Source organism: Pterocles gutturalis, unplaced genomic scaffold (assembly GCF_000699245.1).
Source record: "Pterocles gutturalis isolate BGI_N339 unplaced genomic scaffold, ASM69924v1 scaffold32082, whole genome shotgun sequence".
Classification (NCBI taxonomy): Eukaryota; Metazoa; Chordata; class Aves; order Pterocliformes; family Pteroclidae; genus Pterocles; species Pterocles gutturalis.
Window position 1 is genome coordinate 430 of NW_010116490.1, and position 19,789 is coordinate 20,218.

General features: G+C 39.4%; 1 protein-coding gene across 1 annotated transcript in view; it reads left to right on the forward strand.

Annotated features, from left to right (window-relative positions):
* The first annotated feature begins 1,086 nt into the window (after positions 1–1,086).
* The window catches only part of MBTPS1 (membrane-bound transcription factor peptidase, site 1), a 24,477-nt gene continuing 5,774 nt past the window's right edge, over positions 1,087–19,789 (forward strand). Inside the window, exons 1-17 of the mRNA XM_010075535.1 lie at positions 1,087–1,581; positions 2,747–3,004; positions 3,428–3,631; positions 4,005–4,115; positions 5,427–5,536; positions 5,919–6,035; positions 6,993–7,060; positions 7,699–7,801; positions 8,567–8,718; positions 9,699–9,860; positions 10,437–10,581; positions 11,668–11,856; positions 12,452–12,624; positions 13,711–13,826; positions 16,013–16,169; positions 17,062–17,186; positions 18,206–18,283. Of these exons, the coding sequence (XP_010073837.1) occupies positions 1,395–1,581; positions 2,747–3,004; positions 3,428–3,631; positions 4,005–4,115; positions 5,427–5,536; positions 5,919–6,035; positions 6,993–7,060; positions 7,699–7,801; positions 8,567–8,718; positions 9,699–9,860; positions 10,437–10,581; positions 11,668–11,856; positions 12,452–12,624; positions 13,711–13,826; positions 16,013–16,169; positions 17,062–17,186; positions 18,206–18,283 (2,455 nt within the window). The 5' untranslated portion in view covers positions 1,087–1,394. The remainder of the gene's footprint in view (positions 1,582–2,746; positions 3,005–3,427; positions 3,632–4,004; positions 4,116–5,426; positions 5,537–5,918; positions 6,036–6,992; positions 7,061–7,698; positions 7,802–8,566; positions 8,719–9,698; positions 9,861–10,436; positions 10,582–11,667; positions 11,857–12,451; positions 12,625–13,710; positions 13,827–16,012; positions 16,170–17,061; positions 17,187–18,205; positions 18,284–19,789) is intronic.

Genomic DNA, 19,789 nt, shown 5'->3' on the forward strand with positions numbered 1-19,789 from the left:
CTGCTGTAACTGTGTCTAGCTTAGGGGTGAAGAGGAAGCTTTGTAACCGCAGACAGTTGACAGTCCCTGGTGGGGTTGTCCGTCAGATGGAAATAGAGGGGCCTTCTGTCCCTGGTACAAGGAAATACTTGAGAATAATAAATAAAGTTAAATAAAAATGGAGTAACAACTGCCCCATGCAGGCTTGATTCCTTCTGTTGTGCTATGAGGTCAGCCCGTCATCCTCCTAAATACTGTGAATCCTCTAACAAGGCTCCTGGTCACTGCAGCAATGTATAGTTCTGTTCTGCTTCTCCAGGTGGTGTGACAGACCAGATATAAATGTTTCTCATCGCTTATCTCCTAATGGCCTTTTGTCTAGCAGTTGCTGGTTAAATGTTTGGAATTTTAAAAATACATTGCGTTTTTTCTGGAATGCTTCCTGCACTTTTGAACATAAGGGGAAGAGGCTTCCCCTCTTTTTAACACTTTCCTTGAACTTCACATTATTACATCTGTGATCCCAGCCCTTATCTTCTCAGGTGCCTGTGTTGTAGTAACACGCATTCCACCTCAAGAAACTCGAAGGACTTTTTTCATGCTGATTTTCTCTCTCAAGTAAAGGGATTGAAAGTGTGCTTCCTGTAGTATCTCTTGTCCTTACCAGCCCTTGGCATAGAGTTTGAATCTGATTCTCCATGTGTAAAATGACATGCTATAGCAGAATTTCTCTTTGCCACATTTCTGATTCGAAAAAAGGCACCATGCTTTTTTAAGTGTCTGTGGGTACTTTTTTATCATGTTAGTATTTTATTTTGCTCTTTACTTTTTCCTTGCCATGTGCCTGGCATGTAGTTTTGTTCTCTTCACTCCCTTTGCACAAAGGGTGATTGGTTGTCGTTGCGTACCTGAGGGTTCCATGTGTGCTTTGGTGCGAGCAAGGAAGAAACTTGAGCATTCGTTAAAAATTACAACATGAAACATATGAGCAACTTTTTCCTTATTATTTCTAATACTAATTGCCAAAGGTGTCTGTCGTTTGTGATTTTCAGGCTATACAGTTGCACAAATGTGAATCTAATTATTTTCTCTATTGCCCTTCCTTACAGGTTGGCTTGCAGTCAGCTTTGGTAATTCTTCTAGGGAGTTAACTTTGCCATCAGAAATGGAGTACAGGACTCAGCTACCACATCCTGCGTGACTGAATCCTTTAATACAAAATGGAGAAGAAACGTAGAAAGAAATGAGCCTGTTTAGTAGGCTTTACCTCAAAAGACCATGAAATCAATACTTATTTTGGACACAGCTTTAAGAATATCCAGTTGATCAGCACAGTGAAAGCACCGTTTACTGAAACAAAAATGAACTAGTTTATAAAGAAGAAAATTGGGTTTTGAGTATATGGAATTTTTGGAATGAAACCATTTTCTTCTATGACCATGAAGTTTGCAAATATCTGGTTTGTTCTGGTTGTTATTTTACTCTGTGGCAAAAACCACTTCGGTACCAGACTAGGGAATTCCTCTCATGAGGCTCACATATGTCCTGGATGTTCTCACCTTACTTTGAAAGTGGAATTCACTTCGACAGTCGTGGAGCATGGTAATAAAGCGTTAAGCAGGAAAAAAAAGAAAAAGGAAAATCCATATGATGTTCGAGTGTATGTTACTGATTTGTGGTGTTTGTGCAGTTGTAACACTCAGAGTAAAACATACCATCTGCTAGATTCTATGTTCAAAAAGAGAAACAATTTTTTTAAAGGCTCTTGGTTTAACTGGAAGTAGGATTCAAAGAACAACAGAAGGAAGAGACAGGGAGATAAAGAAGATGTTAGAAGTGAAAATGGAGTGTGAAGGCTCAGGTGGTCACTTTGGTGTGTTTAGTAGCTGTTTGTTTTGATCTGGCTGGTGATATGATTGAGGCTCTTCTATGAAATGTAACAACAAGTGGGCCTTGAAGGGGTGAGAAAGGCAAGAAATCTCTGTTGGTTTGTTCAAGAAAAGGTTTGGAAGCAATAATACGTGCGTGGAAAAATTGCAAAGGTTATTGTGAAGGGCGCAGCTGAAAGGCAAAGTAAGGCAGATGTCACTGCTGAGATGGCAAAGGATGGCAGCAGAGTGCCTCGGCTCTGCATCCACTTATTGCCTCAGGTACCCATAATGTTCCTGCAGTGAAGCTGAGCATGTGCCTGGGTGCTTACAGGTGGGATGACAATAGTGACATTTCTGTGCATAGTTAGCCGAAGACTTCTTGAGGTGGATGTGGTGGTGTGCGCTGGGGCTGAGGTCCACTCACAAATCACTGATGCAGATAAAGGACTGGACTGTCGGGACCAGCTTGTTTCTCTGTGCGTGTTGTAGTTGCTGTCAGTAATTTGCACTAAAACTTAATACCCTATAGAGGTTATACATCTCTAAGTCATACATGTCAAGAAGCATATTGCATTGGCATATCAAGGAGTTTGTACTGTTGGATGTAACAGTAAGTCTGTTCTCTCTCCCCTGCTCTCTCCCGATCGTTTCACCTTTCCATGATATTTACGATTCTACCTTCCTGTCAGAGGTTTTATCATATTTTGCAGGTTTCCTGATTAAACAGAAACATTAGTAGTGCAGAAATAAATTGCAAATTTCTAAAAGCGACAAAAAAGTGCTTCAAATTGTGATTATTTGTTCTAGATAAAGAAAAAATATTTGGACCTTTGTGATGTGCATGCGTGAGTAAGCTGCTTAAACATCAGTTCTGATAAGTTGTGCTTTTGTTCCAGAGTATATTGTGGCTTTTGATGGATACTTCACAGCTAAAGCTAGAAGTAAATTTATTTCAAGTGCACTAAAAAGTAGTGATATTGAGAACTGGAGGATTGTACCTCGCAACAACCCAGCCAGTGACTATCCTAGTGATTTTGAAGTTATTCAGATCAATGAGAAACAGAAAGATGGAGTACTGACGCTGGAAGATCATCCAAACATCAAGCGTGTAACACCTCAGCGGAAGGTCTTCCGATCACTCAAATATTCAGAGTGTAAGTAGTTTTATGTGTGGTTGCATGAGATCTGCTTTGGAAAACTCTTCTCAGCCTCATTTTCAGACCATCAGCTTAGCATTAACACAAATGAGAAGTGCCCTACAGTTTTTCTTTAATTTACTGAAATCTGTTCTTTACCTATAAAATTATCAGGGTCGTGTCATACCTTTGCTAAAGGGTGACAGTGAGTCCAGCTACAAGATAGAAACATTTCTTTTGCAGCAGTTACCAGAGACTGTGGACCACTATATCCTTGCTAGATAAAGCAGAAGCATTTACTGATTTTGATCAGAGAAAATGGGTACTCACTTGTCTGAAATTTTTGTTGTAACAATATAATGTGTATATTTGCATAAAAACCTGAACTTTTGTGGTTTTCCTCATACTGTATTTTCTTTTTCTTGTCCTAATTCTGCTTAGCTGATCCAGTGTTGCACTGCAATGAAACCAGATGGACTCAGAAATGGCAGTCGTCTCGTCCCTTGAGAAGAGCAAGTCTTTCCTTAGGTTCTGGCTTCTGGCATGCAACAGGTCGACACTCGAGCAGGCGTTTGCTGAGAGCTATCCCACGCCAAGTCGCTCAGACCTTGCAGGCAGATGTCCTCTGGCAGATGGGTTACACAGGTCTGCTTTTGTCTGTTGGCTTAGAAAAATTACCTTATTTGGAAAAACAAGTGAAGCGTAAGGAAAGGCTAACTGGCTTCTATGTGTTAATCTCGCAATGGGTGCCAGTTCTGGAAAGATTATGAAATACTTTGTTTTGTGAGGCATTGTATACTTGTGGAGTGCTCTTCTGTGTGTGTGCTGTGCTTAGGAGAAATCGGTCATGTTTATGATCTGTGGTTGCATTTCTCAATTGGAATATGAGCTTTCTTTAAGCTCTAACTTACTGAGCTTGTAAATTACATGCTACGTTAAACAAAAAAGTTTTCTTTGGCTCGATAGAATAGATTTGCTGTGAAGCTGAATCAGAAAAAGTGATGTTTTTCTATTATAGGTGCTGGTGTAAGAGTAGCGGTGTTTGACACTGGTCTGAGTGAGAAACATCCACATTTCAAAAATGTCAAAGAGAGAACAAACTGGACTAATGAGAGAACCTTGGATGACGGTGAGTTACTGTGCACAGTTGTCCAACTATTCCTGACACTGGCATGTTCTGTTTCCATTGTAAAACTGGCTTTGCTGCTGTGGTGCTAACACCTGTTGAAACTCTATATCGTGAGATTTTAGGCTTAATTTTTGCAGTGTCCCAAGCACTTTGTAATCTTACCAAATTCAACAGAGTATTAAGGTTCCAGGAGGGTGTTGCATAAGTCTCCTTTGAATCCTATGTGGCATTTCATCAAGGCATTTGAAAAATCTTAGGGCAAGGAGACATTATGCAGGCATAAATACATTGTCAGAGTAGGAGGAGGTGAGAGCAAACCCCACAAAGCTGTTTCTTTCCTATTCCTTTTTATTCTGCTGTTTCACAGTGCGTACATCTTTCTATTCTTCTGAGGGAGAGCATTTTCCTTCTTCTTACTGTGCAGTCCAAAAGTAATCAGAGTTTTGGCACCTTCCTGTAAAGTTTCTCTAATCAACAGTTTTCATCAACAAACATTGTGCTGGGTCATATCCATCAGCATTCCAAAGGACTTTTCATTTTCTGCAGTATGTTTGTGTTCCTTTTTCATATGTTGACCCTACCTTGCCCTGACCTTTCACAGATTATTGACTTCATACAGTCTGGGTCATTGAGTCCACTGGCAGTTTAATCCCTTTAGAGTTCAAGGTATATGCGTATCTTGCTCAGTCTTGTGTGCACCTCTGTAGTCTTCTCATGTGTAGTATTTCTTTGCATTGCAGCACTTGCTTTTGGTATCACTTTCTATTAGTTCTGTACCCAGATGTTTGCTGGACAGGCAGATTTGGAGTCCAGAAATATAATGCAGGCAATCCCATAAAGCAAAAGCGAAATTATTTTTTGAGGAGAGGAAAAAAAAAGTGTTTTCTTGTCTCATTGTTCATACTTAACAAAATATGGTTATTGCAGAGTCAGGGTAAAAATATTTTAAGACATTTACTTAAAAATACATTGGCCTTGTGACTTGTGTTTTCCAAAATAACATTTTTCTCTTATGATTGCTTTGTGTGTCTCTTGATTTCATTGGTAGCAATCAGGAGTGGATAGACCGGAGAGTGTATCACTCAGGGTTTCATTAGCTGGTTAGATAGTGCTGGAAATTCTGGTCCCACTGAACCCAGCAGCAAAATATGATTCAAGAAGACTAGGACTGAACCCAGTGTTTGCAGTTAGTTGTAAAGTCTGTTAGATTGATGTGATTTTTGGTATAGGCGGTGTTTAACAGTACAAATCCTTGACAATGAAATGGTTTGTCTTCTAACATCTTATTTGGTTTCCTTCTCCCCGTGATAGGTTTAGGCCATGGGACTTTTGTAGCAGGTGTGATAGCCAGCATGAGAGAATGCCAGGGATTTGCTCCCAATGCAGAACTGCACATTTTTAGAGTGTTCACCAATAACCAGGTAGCTATTTCACATGTGTTTCCATTTCTGCCTTTCCAGATTAATGCTGTATTAATCCTTTCCTTTAGGAATATTGCAGGTAGTTGTAAATGTTGGCATATTTTCTTTGATAAGTGAGAAGGTTACATCTTTCTGTTTATAAGAGACTTACTACAAGATGTCTTACCATTTCCAAATCTGGTATATTTTTCAGGAATAATGTGTGGAAGGCTGATCTGTGTAGTGTTGGAGCAATCACTCAAATGTACTGAGCACTAGAAATACTAGGAGACTATTGCCACTTTTGTGTTTTATTTTGGTGTTGTTTCTCTCTGAAGTCTGTATTGTCATGGAATCACTGGATTTTCCAATGACAGCCTTTTTCCTTCTCTTTCTTACATAGGTCTCATATACATCTTGGTTTCTGGATGCCTTTAATTATGCAATTTTAAAGAAGATAGATGTATTGAATCTAAGTATTGGTGGGCCAGACTTCATGGATCATCCATTTGTTGACAAGGTTAGTATGAGGAAATAAAATGATAATGGTGCTTAGATCCCTCACACAAATGCCCGACTTGCAGAGCTCCTTCTTTGCCACAGCTGCTGACAGTTTCTGTGGAGTTTTATTTGCATGAGAGAAAATTTCTATGGTGTACAGGCTTTTAGGAATATATTTAAGGAATGGATTTTAAAAAAAAGCAAACACAACCCCAATATTAACAGAGCTTGTACTGTTAGGAAGCGTGACTCCGAAGCAGGCAACTAAATAGGCCCGTAATAGAAGAAGCTTAACTGAAATCTACTCTTTTTTTTTTTTTTTTTTAAATCTCTGCATGGTTAACTTATTTAATGGCAAAAAATATGTATTGTATGAATTTAGCAGCAAATTGTTTAAGAACAAATGGGTAAAAAGTACAGGTCGTTGTTTCAGCTATGCGATAAGAGATTTGTTTCAGGATAAGAAGGAATTAGGTTTTTGTCTTTGTAAATGTCATGGTTCCTTGAATTGTTCTGTTGTTCAGAAGCCCTCAGTGAATTAACCTACATTTTTAAAAAGGGTAAAATCTCTCTTTGTAAAGGGCAATTTGAGGCATAGAAATTTTTCCTTTTTTTTGTGATAACCTGCATTGAAATGTGGTTTGACACTGACTTCACTACTCTCCCCAGTAGTGGAAGGGATTCCAAATAACTTGATTTTGGCATCTGGAGTGCTTTGTTGTGAACAGGAGTTTTTCCTTTGGTGTAACCTAAATACATACTGTCAGCAGGGTTGCTGTAGAGGCTGGGTTATTGGTCACATCATCTTAAGAAAGTTTGGAGCTTAACACTGAGTATACCAGTGAGATGTATTTTATAAGTCTCTGTAAGAAAGAGGAGTAACGGTTCGCTTATGTCAGGCCCCATGGAATGTACTTTTATTAGAAAAGTGCTGGTTTTGGTGGCAGAGCTTTATTGTAAGCATTATTTTTTGTAGGTATGGGAACTGACAGCTAACAACGTCATAATGGTCTCTGCTATTGGCAATGACGGCCCTTTGTATGGGTAAGTTTCAATGACCACTTCAAAGAAAAGCAGAGATGTTATTGCGTGTTTTTGGAAGTAGTTGTGCTTGGTCAGGAAGTCTTCCCTGCTCCTTTTTTTTCTGTAATCTGTTTATAGATAGTGACTCAAGTTAAACTCTTTCCACTGTCTTTATCACTTGATGTAGTAGTACAGCAATTTATGAAGTACTTGGCTAAATATTTTTTCATTGAAACAGTGGAAAGTCAGTAAAAGAAGACCGGCAGTACTTCCGGATGGCTTTTTCCTGTCAGTGCTGACAGATGTCTTTGGGTACTGATCTTGGGCTTAAGGAATACGAAGGGAACAAGCCAGAACAATATGGGGTATATTTCTAAAACAAAGGCCTAAAAATAGATTTTGTTTTGTCTTCAGAGATACATGGTTTGGTAGTTACTGAGTTAGTTACTGAGTTACTAGCTGCCTGAAAAGTTACTCTGGCTTCTACAGTGTAACTATATTAGGTAGGACCACAGTGTGTTTCTGTGGAGGTTAAAAAGTGTCTGACAGAAATCTGGTGGCAGTGTGTCCGTTATCAGGATAAACTTATGACTGTGTCTTGTTTTTTGTTCATGGGTGTTTTTTTTTTTTTTGTCTTCCTATATCCCAACTTGTTCTAGGACTCTCAATAACCCTGCTGACCAGATGGATGTGATTGGAGTAGGTGGCATTGACTTTGAAGATAATATAGCTCGCTTTTCGTCTAGGGGAATGACCACTTGGGTAAGATACTCTGACTGTGGCCAGCCACATTTGCTGCCAAAGTCAGGGCCTTGGAAAGGGAGCCTTTTTTGAACGGGTAGTCCCGTGCAGATGGAACGTGTGGAGTAACCAGTGAGAAAAGATTTCATCAAAGATCAGAATAGTTAAAGATTATAAGTCTTTAAGCAAGAAGCGTAATGTTCTTTGCAGGGTTTCTCATCATTAGTCTTGACCACTGTTGACATTCTTGGATGTATTTGTAAAATGTCTGGTACCTTTTGATTTACAGTGAGGACTTGCCTGTGCGGTTAAATCTGCAAAAACGAAGGCCTGCTCTTGTCCTCCTCTAGTTTAAAAATCCCAAGATTTCCAGATGCTACATGTAACGTTACACTTTTTGGCCTGTTGAACTAAGGTGATGGGTACTGCACACGTGATTTCAGATGAGGCTGCATTGTGATCTTGATTAAGGGGACTGTTGCATGTTTCTGTTCGTGCTGCATCTCATTCACTAGCCAGGTAGCTGTGCGGTTGTCATTTTGTCAGTGGTTTTATGCTTAGCATAGGTATTCGAGTAATTGGCAGTAATGTTGACATTGGAACACCGAGAACTTGTCATAAACAGTTTGAGTCCTTCTTATGTGTTACTTGCTATTCCGTGACGCTGAACCTCAGGTAATTTAGTAGATCATTTTACTTCTGAATGACCTGCAGTTAGTTTAAGTGCCCAAATGAAGCAACCAGTGTTCATTATGTATTAGGACAATAATCCGTTTCCTTTTACAGGAGCTACCTGGAGGTTATGGTAGAGTGAAGCCTGATATTGTTACTTATGGCTCTGGGGTGAGAGGTTCTGGTATGAAAGGTGGATGCCGCTCTCTCTCTGGGACAAGCGTAGCATCTCCTGTGGTGGCAGGTGCTGTTACTTTGTTAGTAAGGTAAGTCTTACATAAGAATCTCTAAAAAGATACTGACGCAGGAGGCTCATAAAAGGCCCTTAAAGGAACCCACAAAATAAAACTAAATTGTGTTTAGATGTAGGAAAACAAACTCGGGGGATAAAATCAGGGTTCTTCTGCCTGAGACATTACCTTGTCTGACTAGCTCTAAATTTCCTGGGAAAAACTTGAGAACTGTTTTGAATAATAGTGACATCTTTTAAAATATAACTAGGGAGAACAATACTTTGAAGTAACGTTGTCGCCTTTTTTAGTCATTTTGAATTGCTGAGCTTCTGTCAGTTGTGTTGTGGAAGAGTGGCTGCTCAAAGTAGGCACCTGTAGCAGATAATTATCTAAGTACTTGTAAATTTTATAGGGTCTAGGTTTTTATGGCTATTATCCGGTTGCATAAGTCATCTGTTGCACACTGGAGAACTTGAAGGTAGGAGTTGCAAGGTTGTACTTTGTGTTTGTCATTGCTACTATGTAAGGATGAGACAAACCTGTATTTGAAGCACATGCCAAAAATTCAAAGTCACTATCGTATTTTCTCCATAAAATGGTGCATTTTAATTTGAACGACAAAGCTATTTTTCCCCCAGAAGAGTCATGTTGCAAAAGATACCAGCAAGTTTCCAGTTACAGAGGCTTTGATTTTCAGAATATTTTATTTAACATATAAAAATACTACCCTCATTGTAATGACTGCTGGTCATGGAGCACATTGTAAGGAGAAAAGTTAATGTAATATTAGTTGTTAAAAGAAACGCGTCAGAAAGTTGTCACTCTTCTTCAACTGTTCCAGTGAGAAATCAAGGAATAATAGACAAATATGAACCATAGATGTTTCTCACAGCAGCTTGATTTTTGATTGCATTTTCTTTAAATCGAATTACTGTTGAGGCAGAATGGTGGACAGAACTAGGTAGGAACTGGACTAAAGGGCACCTGATGTGGTCTGTTGTCTCCTGTTTCAGCACAGTTCAGAAGCGTGAAATGGTGAATCCAGCAAGTATGAAGCAGGCGCTTATTGCGTCAGCGCGTAGGCTTCCTGGAGTCAACATGTTTGAACAAGGACACGGCAAGTTGGATCTTCTGAGAGCGTATCAGATCCTCAACAGCTATAAACCACAGGCCAGGTTAATTTTGATCATTAATTAACCAATGATACACAGTAATCTGCAGTTTCTTGTAAAAGGGCAGATGATGCACGTACAACTCAATTGAGCAATCTGTGCCTATGCAGCAAAGAAAACTTGCACAGATCTCATGTAGTCCCAAAGCATGAATTTTGATAAAAGTGGATGAAAAGTCAATGTATTTTCTGCCTAAGTTATAGCAGTGTAGGAGATAAAGTGTCTATGACAGCTAAATTTACTTTCTCTTCTTGCCTGAGATGTTATGAGTAATGTAACCTAGAAGACAATGGAAAAGTACTTAAATTTTAACTTTCCAGAATAAGAACATTCTCACTGTGCTGAAAAGTTTCTTTTGTTTTGGGAAAATCTTTTTACAAAACTTAAAATAAATTAAAAAAAAGAGAGGAAAGGAAGGAGATTTTGTGGCAGATTTGGGAAGTGAGGTGAGAGCTTGATACAGTAACTATGACTGGCATGGGCATGTTTTATCTATAATTTTTTCATAGTTATGTATAGTGGCATGTTCTTCTGTTTACTGACTTTTTTTTTTTTTTTCCCTCCTCCGTCCTGCTGTAGTTTGAGCCCAAGCTATATTGACTTGACCGAGTGTCCCTACATGTGGCCCTATTGTTCTCAGCCCATATATTATGGAGGGATGCCAACCATCGTTAATGTTACTATCCTTAATGGTATGGGAGTCACTGGGAGAATTGTAGACAAGGTAAGACTTCACGTTGTTCCATGTCCTGGCTATTAAAGTTGCTAAAAGCTTCCCAGAAAAGACTATTTGAGCGATAAATTTCGTAGAACAAATCAAGTTTCTTACTGTTGAGAGCAAGAGATGGAAAATGTTTGATTTTAAAGGACACACCTGGATTAGTAAGATCTGTCAACATGAGCTGACTACGTTTTCAAGCAATGGATTGGTTACAGGGACGTGTAGCCTTTTATCTTTGTAAAACCAGTTTGGATTGACAGGTACTTAGAAATTTCTTTATATTCTCTGATAGCATTTTAAGTCTTCTGGATAGACTTTCCTCATACTTTTTTTTTTTTTTTTTGGTCTGGAGCATAAGCAATCTCAGTAAAGAATCTTGACATTATAAATCATGCCTCTTCCAAGGGTCAAAATGACCTGAATGTATTAACTTACCAAGGTCTGCTGCAAAACCTGTTCTTTTACACCTGTGATGCTGGGCATTTGGGTTGACTAGGGAAGTTTTAATTTTTTTTTTTGTTAAGCTCTAAGTAAGTTTAAATGTAGAACAGATTTGGGAATTGACACAAGTTAAATAAGGCACCTATCCCAAAACTCTAGGCAATGTAAATGAGCTTAATTTCATGTTTTAATGTCAATCTTGGGGTCTGTTTGAGATTTAAACTGACATTAAAGGGCATTTATGCTCTTATCCAACATCATTAGCTTACGGTAATATTCAGACACAGCTGAAGTAATTTGCCTATGTTTGTTATAGCGATAGTTCTGTTTGTTACCAAATGGAAATTTTGTGTTTTTCCCAATAAACTTTTGCACAGGACCCCAAAACTTAGGCACTTAGGCAGCATACTGTTCAGATAGCTTGTCAGAATCCTGCCTCTGAAAAGCCTGTAGTCCGGATCATTAAGGCTGTCCTGATTAGGCTGATTCGCTGACACAATGCCATCGTTTTGGGTTTTGTGGACATTTTAAAATTTGACGTAACCTTCAGATTTGTTATTTCTTTGTGCAGAGGAAGAGGGCTATGTGTGCAGAAATTAGTGACTGCAGATACTGTTTTACCAATGTTTTGTATTCTTCGTTTCACAGCCAGACTGGCAACCCTATCTCCCCCAAAACGGGGATAATATCGAAGTGGCTTTCTCCTATTCCCCTGTGTTGTGGCCTTGGTCCGGATACTTAGCAATTTCCATCTCTGTAGCAAAGAAAGCAGCATCCTGGGAGGGCATTGCTCAAGGTCATGTTATGATCACAGTATCATCCCCTGCAGAGAATGAAGTAAGTTCTATGCATTTTGGTTTTTCTGTGTTAATAATTATTAAAACTGCTTCCTGATATCCAGATACCTTATTTTCAAGGAGTTGCTGTGGTCGTCTCATTTGAAGCATAAGTTAGATTGGGGTCAGGAAATTGAAGAGTACAAATAATGATCTTTATAGCTGAGAGCAGGATTAACCCTGCAAATTGGATATGCTTTAGAATTAGGAAGCCTCTCTTTGAGACAGACTTCATAATTGCATTTGTTTATTGTGAATTCTAAGTAATGTGTTCTGAAAAAGAGATTAGTTAAATATATTTCTTCTAGAACCATGTTCTTGAGAAGTTTTTAAGGTTTTGAACAATTGAACCAAATCACAATTGTAACATATTTTAAGTATTTTGCATTCTGAGCATGTATATAAACTGTTGAGTTCACAAAAAAAAACACTGTGCTGATTTAAGACAAAAGTCATCTCTTCTTCTCCAGAGCTGGTGCTGGTAACTACAAGTAGGTTTGATACCTCAATTTTTTTAGTCTTTTACAATCCTCAGTTAACTGGTGAATGTTCCTGCGGGGAAAAAGGATTTCACTGTAGCTTGTTCTGTCCTTTAGTCTAAGAATGGTGCAGAGCAGACTTCAACGGTGAAGCTTCCAATAAAAGTGAAGATTATTCCTACTCCACCTCGTAGTAAGCGAGTCCTTTGGGATCAATATCATAATCTCCGTTATCCACCAGGATACTTCCCCAGGGATAATTTGAGGATGAAGAATGATCCATTAGATTGGTATTTATCTCAGGTTCTATTAAATCAGTATTTCATGATTGTGCGTTGATGAGATGGGATAATTTACTGAATGCCAGAGAGCTCTGGCTTGTTTCAGTGTGGCGTGGGATTATCTTTTCTAAGAAATCCATGCAAAGCGCTTGGACTCTGCATGCTTTTGGTGCAGGATTTTTTCTTGTGCTCTATGGTTTTATTCACATGAAGTGAAAAGCTTTTAAAATGCATGTTTAAGTTACTGAGGTTTTTATTTGGCTTTCAAACTGTAGCGTTTTTCTTTTCTGCCCTAATTTCTCCTAGGAAGTTAAGGGAGGCACTTAATTACCCATTTCAGTATTTGCTTATCAAAAAAAAAGAGACATTTGAAAATTTGAAAGACTGAATCCTAAAGAAGAAAACCCTTGTCTGTTGAGGGAGACTGTCTTTGAAGGAGAGCAAGGCTCAGCCTGATCTGTTGTCTTTTGTAGATGGGGAGGGAAAGCATACATAGGAAGAATCATGCAGCAGTGGATAAGTGAAGATTAATTGGGTCAGTGACCAAGACATAGGTGTTTGGAAAGCTACTTTGAGCATGCAGATATGGCAATTGGACAGGCACTCTGCTGAATTTCAGCAATTATTTACAGGTGATCCTGTGTGCTTCTTCCACTTACTAGTTAGAGCTGCTCTTACGGGCTCTTTGTGAGGAGGAAGTCCTGTGAAGAGCCTGTGGTTTTAATGCAGCAGTGTTTCTCTGTGGTGTGGTGCAAACATGTAGAATTGTGCTTTGCAAGTAACATCCTCATTCTCTGGCTTTGACTGTATCTCTTTAACTCTGCTATTTAACTCTGCTCTATAGCCCTCAGAACCAGTGTCATTTGTTAAGAATTTTGCAGAGAGGAGATGTTGCTTGGAAAATACAGGTTATAATTTGAAAAAAAATTGAGCTGTTAGAAAGGAAGCTAGGAAGTAATCTATAATTAGAGAATTTAAGTCAGATTTCTGCACACCAGATTTAAACGTCTTCAACACTTTTTTCCCAAGGAATGGTGGATTTAAATCAGATTTCTGCACACCAGATTTAAACATCTTCAACACTTTTTTCCCAAGGAATGGTGACCATATCCACACAAACTTCAGGGACATGTACCAGCACCTAAGGAGTATGGGGTACTTTGTTGAGGTTCTTGGCTCCCCGTTTACATGTTTTGATGCAAGTCAGTATGGTAAGCATGAGTTTATTGTCTTGTTCTCCATACTGTTAACATCTTCCTAAAATGGCCTGGTTTTTGGAAGACCAAAATGTTGTGGGGGTGCAAAGAAAAATTCTCATGGCACTAGGAAAATATTATAACAGTGGGTGTATTTATTATTTATATGCTGATACTTAGTTGTGTAAAGTGTCACTGCAGACGCTTGCTTGGGAGTCTAGTAGAATTAGTGCCGTTTTCTGTCCTTATCATGAAAAAATGAGAGGGAAAGCCCACCTCTGAGTGGGTTAAAAGCCCCTCTGTATTCAGTCCCACAAAGGCAGAGCTGTATTTGCCAGAAGGTTTTAGCCCAGTCAAAATAAAGCATGATGTGAATAGCCGACTAAAATCAAAAGTGTCTATTCTGGTTTTCTGTTTCCTCAGCAGTGGCATTTTAAAACACTGATCGTTGTGGATAGGTAAAAGAATGGGGACAGTATTCCGTAGCAAAGCAGTATGTGGCTTGTTTCTTGTATTCATCAGGAAGGAGATTTGATAGATTTGCCAGGCAAGGAACAAGCCAAGTTGTCCGTGCTCTCTTCTGCTCCCATATCCCCCTCTATTTAACTATGACAATCACCAACAAGACCCTCTTCTCTTTTGGGCTTCAGTGTTCTTCAGTGGACTGTAAAGTGAGGGTGCATTCTCTTGACAATGTTCTAGTTCTGGAAATGTTGTTAGTAGTAATCTTTTGGTTATCTTGATTCTTCAGTAAATATTGCATGGTTGCTTTTTGAGTTCAGTGGATGTGCAACTGGATACAGAAGTGGTAGCCCTTAAAAAAGTGCCAAAATAGTTTATCTTCTTAGACCACTGGTTTTGTAGCTCGTAAGGAGCAGCATTAGGGGACTTCTCTCTCTTCTGGTTCACCATCATTTTATTGGAGAAATGTGTGGAAAGCCTGAACCAGTTTTCTCCTACACAGTATCCCAAAGAAGAAGTTAGGATGCTTACTGTATGTTGCAGTAAGTGGAGAAGAGGATTGGGTACACTGATTTTTGGTCTCTTCCAGTAGTCCTTCTGTAGTTCCTCCAGCAGCTTTCAGGTGTTTCCTATGGAGCAGCCATGTTGGTGATGGTATGAGCCCACTCTTACATTGTACGTCGTTTGATCAGTAGTTTGGTGGGCTTCCAGAATTTCCTCAATGGGAAGAAGCGAGGGGTGGAAAATGCAGTGATCTGTGATCCATCTGCCACTTTTCCTTAGTTCTGCAAAATTGGTGAGGGCACACTCTGTTCCATCATCCAAGTCACTAACATGGTGTGTACAGGCTCTTCATCAGAGGGCTTTCCAAATGCAGACTGCCTGGACTTGTAGAATTGTCCTGGGTGCAAGGGGCCGAGAGACACGGGGCCAATGTCAGGGGTTGATCAGGTGTCTCAGGGTATCCTCCAGTCGAAATTTGCATTGTCTTTGAGGATGGAAGTTCCACCACCTCTCTGGGCAATCAGAAATTGAAGAAGCAAAATGGTGTGTTACTTAGGTGCAATCTAAAAGCATAAACATCCTGTCAGGAGACAGAAGCATATTTTTATGGTTGTGTTTTTCAGTGATGCAGAGAAGGTTATGCTTGCTTGTTCACAGGAGTGGGAGAGGGTTACATGAAAGTGGCAGTGGCACTTTAGTCAGGTGTACTGAAATGCAGCTGTAGTTTTCAAGGTCTGAGTCAAATCAGGTTTCAGAATAAGTCTACCTGGCTGCAAATCTGCAATAGTGAGCAGAGTACCTTTTAAAATTGGAGCAGTGAAAAACCTTCTTACTAGGGTGCATCTGCTTTAGCACTTTAGTTTGGACTAGTGGTGAATCTCCTGATGACACAGTCTGGCTCAGTTTATGAAGCATTTGGGTGAGACCAAACTGCAAAATACATGCCTGAAATATGTGGGCACTCGGTTCGTGAGACCATACAAGCACGAGTTGTAAGTAACACCCTTAAAAAGCATACTACGCTGCAAATGGTTTTTGGGTGTGTTTGTAAAATGAATTGTCCTACATTTCCCACCCTTAAATGTTACTACTTGAGGTGAGGTGCCAAACCACAGCACATGGACCAGATATGGTACAAAATGTACGCTTATGTTGACTTCTACATGGGTTGCGTGTATTGCGATAACTTTACAGTGAACAGCCTGGTGAGCTCTTGTTTTTAATTTTACACACAGGGACTTTATTGATGGTGGACAGTGAGGAAGAGTATTTTCCTGAAGAAATCACCAAGCTGAGGAGGGATGTTGATAACGGACTTTCGCTTATAGTGTTTAGTGACTGGTACAACACATCCGTGATGAGAAAAGTCAAGTTTTATGATGAAAACACAAGGTACTAGTTTGTGTTAGTTCTTTGGGAAATAAAATGCCATAGAATTGACACTTTATTCACATATTACCCTAAAAATCCCAAATGTGATATGCTGTACTTCAGCCCTTGCATGCTACCTGTAAGAAGGGACTGCCTGAAGAGCAAAATTGACGTTAAGCTGCAGCTTAAGGAGACTAGCTACCTATTTTATCTTAATTGCAAAGGTCCCCTTGGTCATGTAATCTTTTAAAGCCCAAAAAAGCATTCACAATGAAAAGGAGTAAGATATTGGAGACTGACAAACAAAGGAAAATTGATATATTTTTGCTTTTGGGGAGCAGAATAGAAAGAAAATATGGGTTGCAAACAGAATTGCCAGGTTGTGCACCCATTACTGAAATCATTCCAGTGTATCATATAAAGAGAAAGTACACTAATATCACCCCTGGTGATAAAGACTCTCGTAATTGCTGCAGTTGTCAGCCTGTTGTGTGTTACTCTTAAGCTAGAAAGATGTGTTCTGCAGTTTGTGAGCAAGTAACATTTTGCTTCACTAGAAAGATGAGAAGCAAATGACATGAGCATTGCTTTTGCCTCATCTTAGCTAAACAAAGAGCCTAAGACTGAATTTCTTTCTAGCAAATTGAAGTTTTCCATGGAACTGGAATGCACGGAGAACTTTACATTGTGTTACTTCACTTTTGCTCAAAAGCATAGGTGTCAGAGACAGCTGAGGTGTCAGAGACAGCTGCTCACGTGCCCCTGGAGTTAAATAAGGCTTTGAGATAACAGTTCCTTATTTAAATGACTTTGAAAAAGTCCGCAAGTGGGAAGACACCTGATTTTTCACTATACAAACTCTAGGAGTATATTCTGTATACTAATAAACTGCACTGTGCTGTAATTTTTCTAGACAGTGGTGGATGCCTGATACTGGAGGTGCTAATATACCAGCTCTCAATGATCTGCTTTCTGTCTGGAATATGGCCTTCAGCGACGGGCTGTACGAAGGTGATTTTACCATGGCAAACCATGAAAGTGAGTACTGGAGTCCATTGCCTACTCAGGCTACAGTCTGGTGTTTGGAAAATAGTTTTCTGTGCAACTGAGATTGAGCAAGAGTCAAGGGAACCACTCAAATTCAGTGAAAAGAGTCTCATAAGCTTGCTTAAATTATTACTTTCTTCGTAGACTGTATGGGAAAAATTTTCAGACCAGATAGTGAGTGTCCTCAATTTAGGCTTGCGTTCCAGGTGCTGGTACTGCGAAGAGTGTTGTTAGCGTGTGTCTGTATTTGTCTGGACTGTAAATATTAGTTGCTAAGATGAAGCCTTTGGTTTTAATTTTGCAACTATGTGGAAATTTGAAATTTTGGAGGAAGAAAATAAAGAGGAGCTTCTTCCTTGGAATACATGAAGTTAGACGTGCATCACAACATCCTGAGATGCTGTGTAATTTCCTATTCTTGCAATCTTTGGAATTGTTCCCCCTGAAATGAATATGGTTGGTTGGTTTAAAGTTCAAACTTTATGGTTAAGCCATGGGTCTGTGACCTTACTGTTTTCAGACTTTCTATGTCTAGCCAGTCTTTCTTTGTATCTGACCAACTCACTTGATGTTTTCATGCTTTGCTTTCACATCTCTGTCTTCTGAACAGTTTGTTGGGAAAGTGAATGTGAAAAGAGGAGGCACCAGCCCTCTGTATGCTCACCAGTGTTAATTGCAGGAGACAGGCTCTCTGTATTATAAATACTGATTGTTAGTGTGAAATACTACATTTCTCATGGCATTTAATTAATTTTTTGAGTTTGAAAAAGATAATGTCAGTCTCCTAAGTGGAAAGATTTGAAAGCAGTTATCTAGAGATGAACCTGAAAAAGCTGTGCTTTGAAATGCCGTCTCTGTGAATGCACATATTGGTCAAAATACGCAAATTCAGAGCAGTGTTCCTGAGAATATTTTGTTCTGTGCTTGTTTTAACAGTTCACTGAAATATGGTGGGGAGGGAAGGATTGTCTTTTTCAGTCTTTAAACTGCAATTTTGTGATGTCTTTCAGTGAATTATGCTTCAGGATGCAGTATTGCAAAGTTTCCAGAAGATGGCATTGTCATTGCACAGACTTTTAAGGATCAAGGTACACACACTTCCTTGTCTTTTTTCTGCTTTTCAAGTAGAACTTTGGAGTCGATGCACTAGGAAAGTTACAAAGTCTGAAAGTGTAAAGGTGCAAAATTCATCAACAGGGTAGGTATTTTTTCATTTTGCGTAGAACGTGTGGTTGAATGCCTAACAGGCTGCTGTAATATGACTGCGTATACAATTTTTATATAGTGCAGCAATATCCAAGTGTATATATCCAGTCTTTTATTGTGTTTGCTGTATGTAAATACATCCGCATGGGAGGGTGAAGGGGGAGAGAGAGTTGATTTGACAAGTATCCTGCTGGACCTGCTTTCTCTTTCATTGCAGTCATGAAGCAAAAGAACTCTGTGTTTTGTTTCTGCTATCTAAAGGCAGTCTCTAAAGTAAAGGAGACTAAATACGGAATTTGAAGTTTGTCTTACTTTGTTTCTTGAAGTGAGTGTTAGAGGCAAGAAACCTAAAACCAGCTTTCTACAGACTTCATTGTAGTTCCTTCGTGAACTGGGGTGTTTTCCCTCCTGCTGCTGATTAGAACTTTCATTTCACAGGAGTCAAAGTGATTGGATGGATTTGTAAAATCCAGATGGCAGGTTTATAGCCAGGTGTTGTCTGGGTTTTGCTGCACGTTACCCATTCATCTTGTGAAGGCTCCAGAAGGTTTCTGTTCATCAGTTATCTCAGTTATTATTGTAAATATCTCACAAACGTGTCTTTTAGGTTGCCAGTTTATTACTCGCATACTTGCAGTGCTTTTGGGGCAGGCTTTTAAACTATGTTACTTCAAAAATTGCTCTTTACAATATTGGTACAAGTGTTTCAGAAAAGGCTGAGAAGCAGATCTGTGAACTATGGCAGGGCTGGGTGTAATGAAAACTGACTCTACCTGCCAGTTCAAAGAGCAGCTGGGGTGAGGAGGCAGTAAAATTTGCCAAAGGTTAAAGAGGGGTGGGGGAAGGTGGGAAAACTCTTTTTTTGTTTGGTTGGTTGGTTGGTTATCCTTACTAAACAATGCTTTACTTTGCTCCTGAATTGAAATCTGAAGAGACAAAGCCAAGGGTAACTAATAACTGCAGAGAGATGTAAGCGCAGCAGTCTTTAAAATGGGCTTCCCCTGAATGGCTGCTTCAAAGGCGTTCAGTCAAAGCCTTTGTCTTGCAGCTGCTGCTTACAGAGAGACAGATGTTGTATTTCGTGGAATGTCTCTGTTCACTTTTGCTAGTTCCATAGTCAGCTTTCTTGTAGGAATAGGTAGGAATGGCAGCAAAGTAAGGTGGCAAAGAGCAGTGTGCATTGTGATGGCTGATTTTTAAGTTACTGTATCCAGTGGAATTCTGCAGAAGGACTAAAACAACATAAAGCAATTAGTAAGGCATATTGTTTCGATTTTAAACCTGATGCTGAAAATATCAGGATTTTGCAGTTGAGAATGTTGAAGATAATCCAGGTTGTGAGGTCTTTTTCTGCTTTTCCACCAAAGAAAAACATTGATATCAGCAGG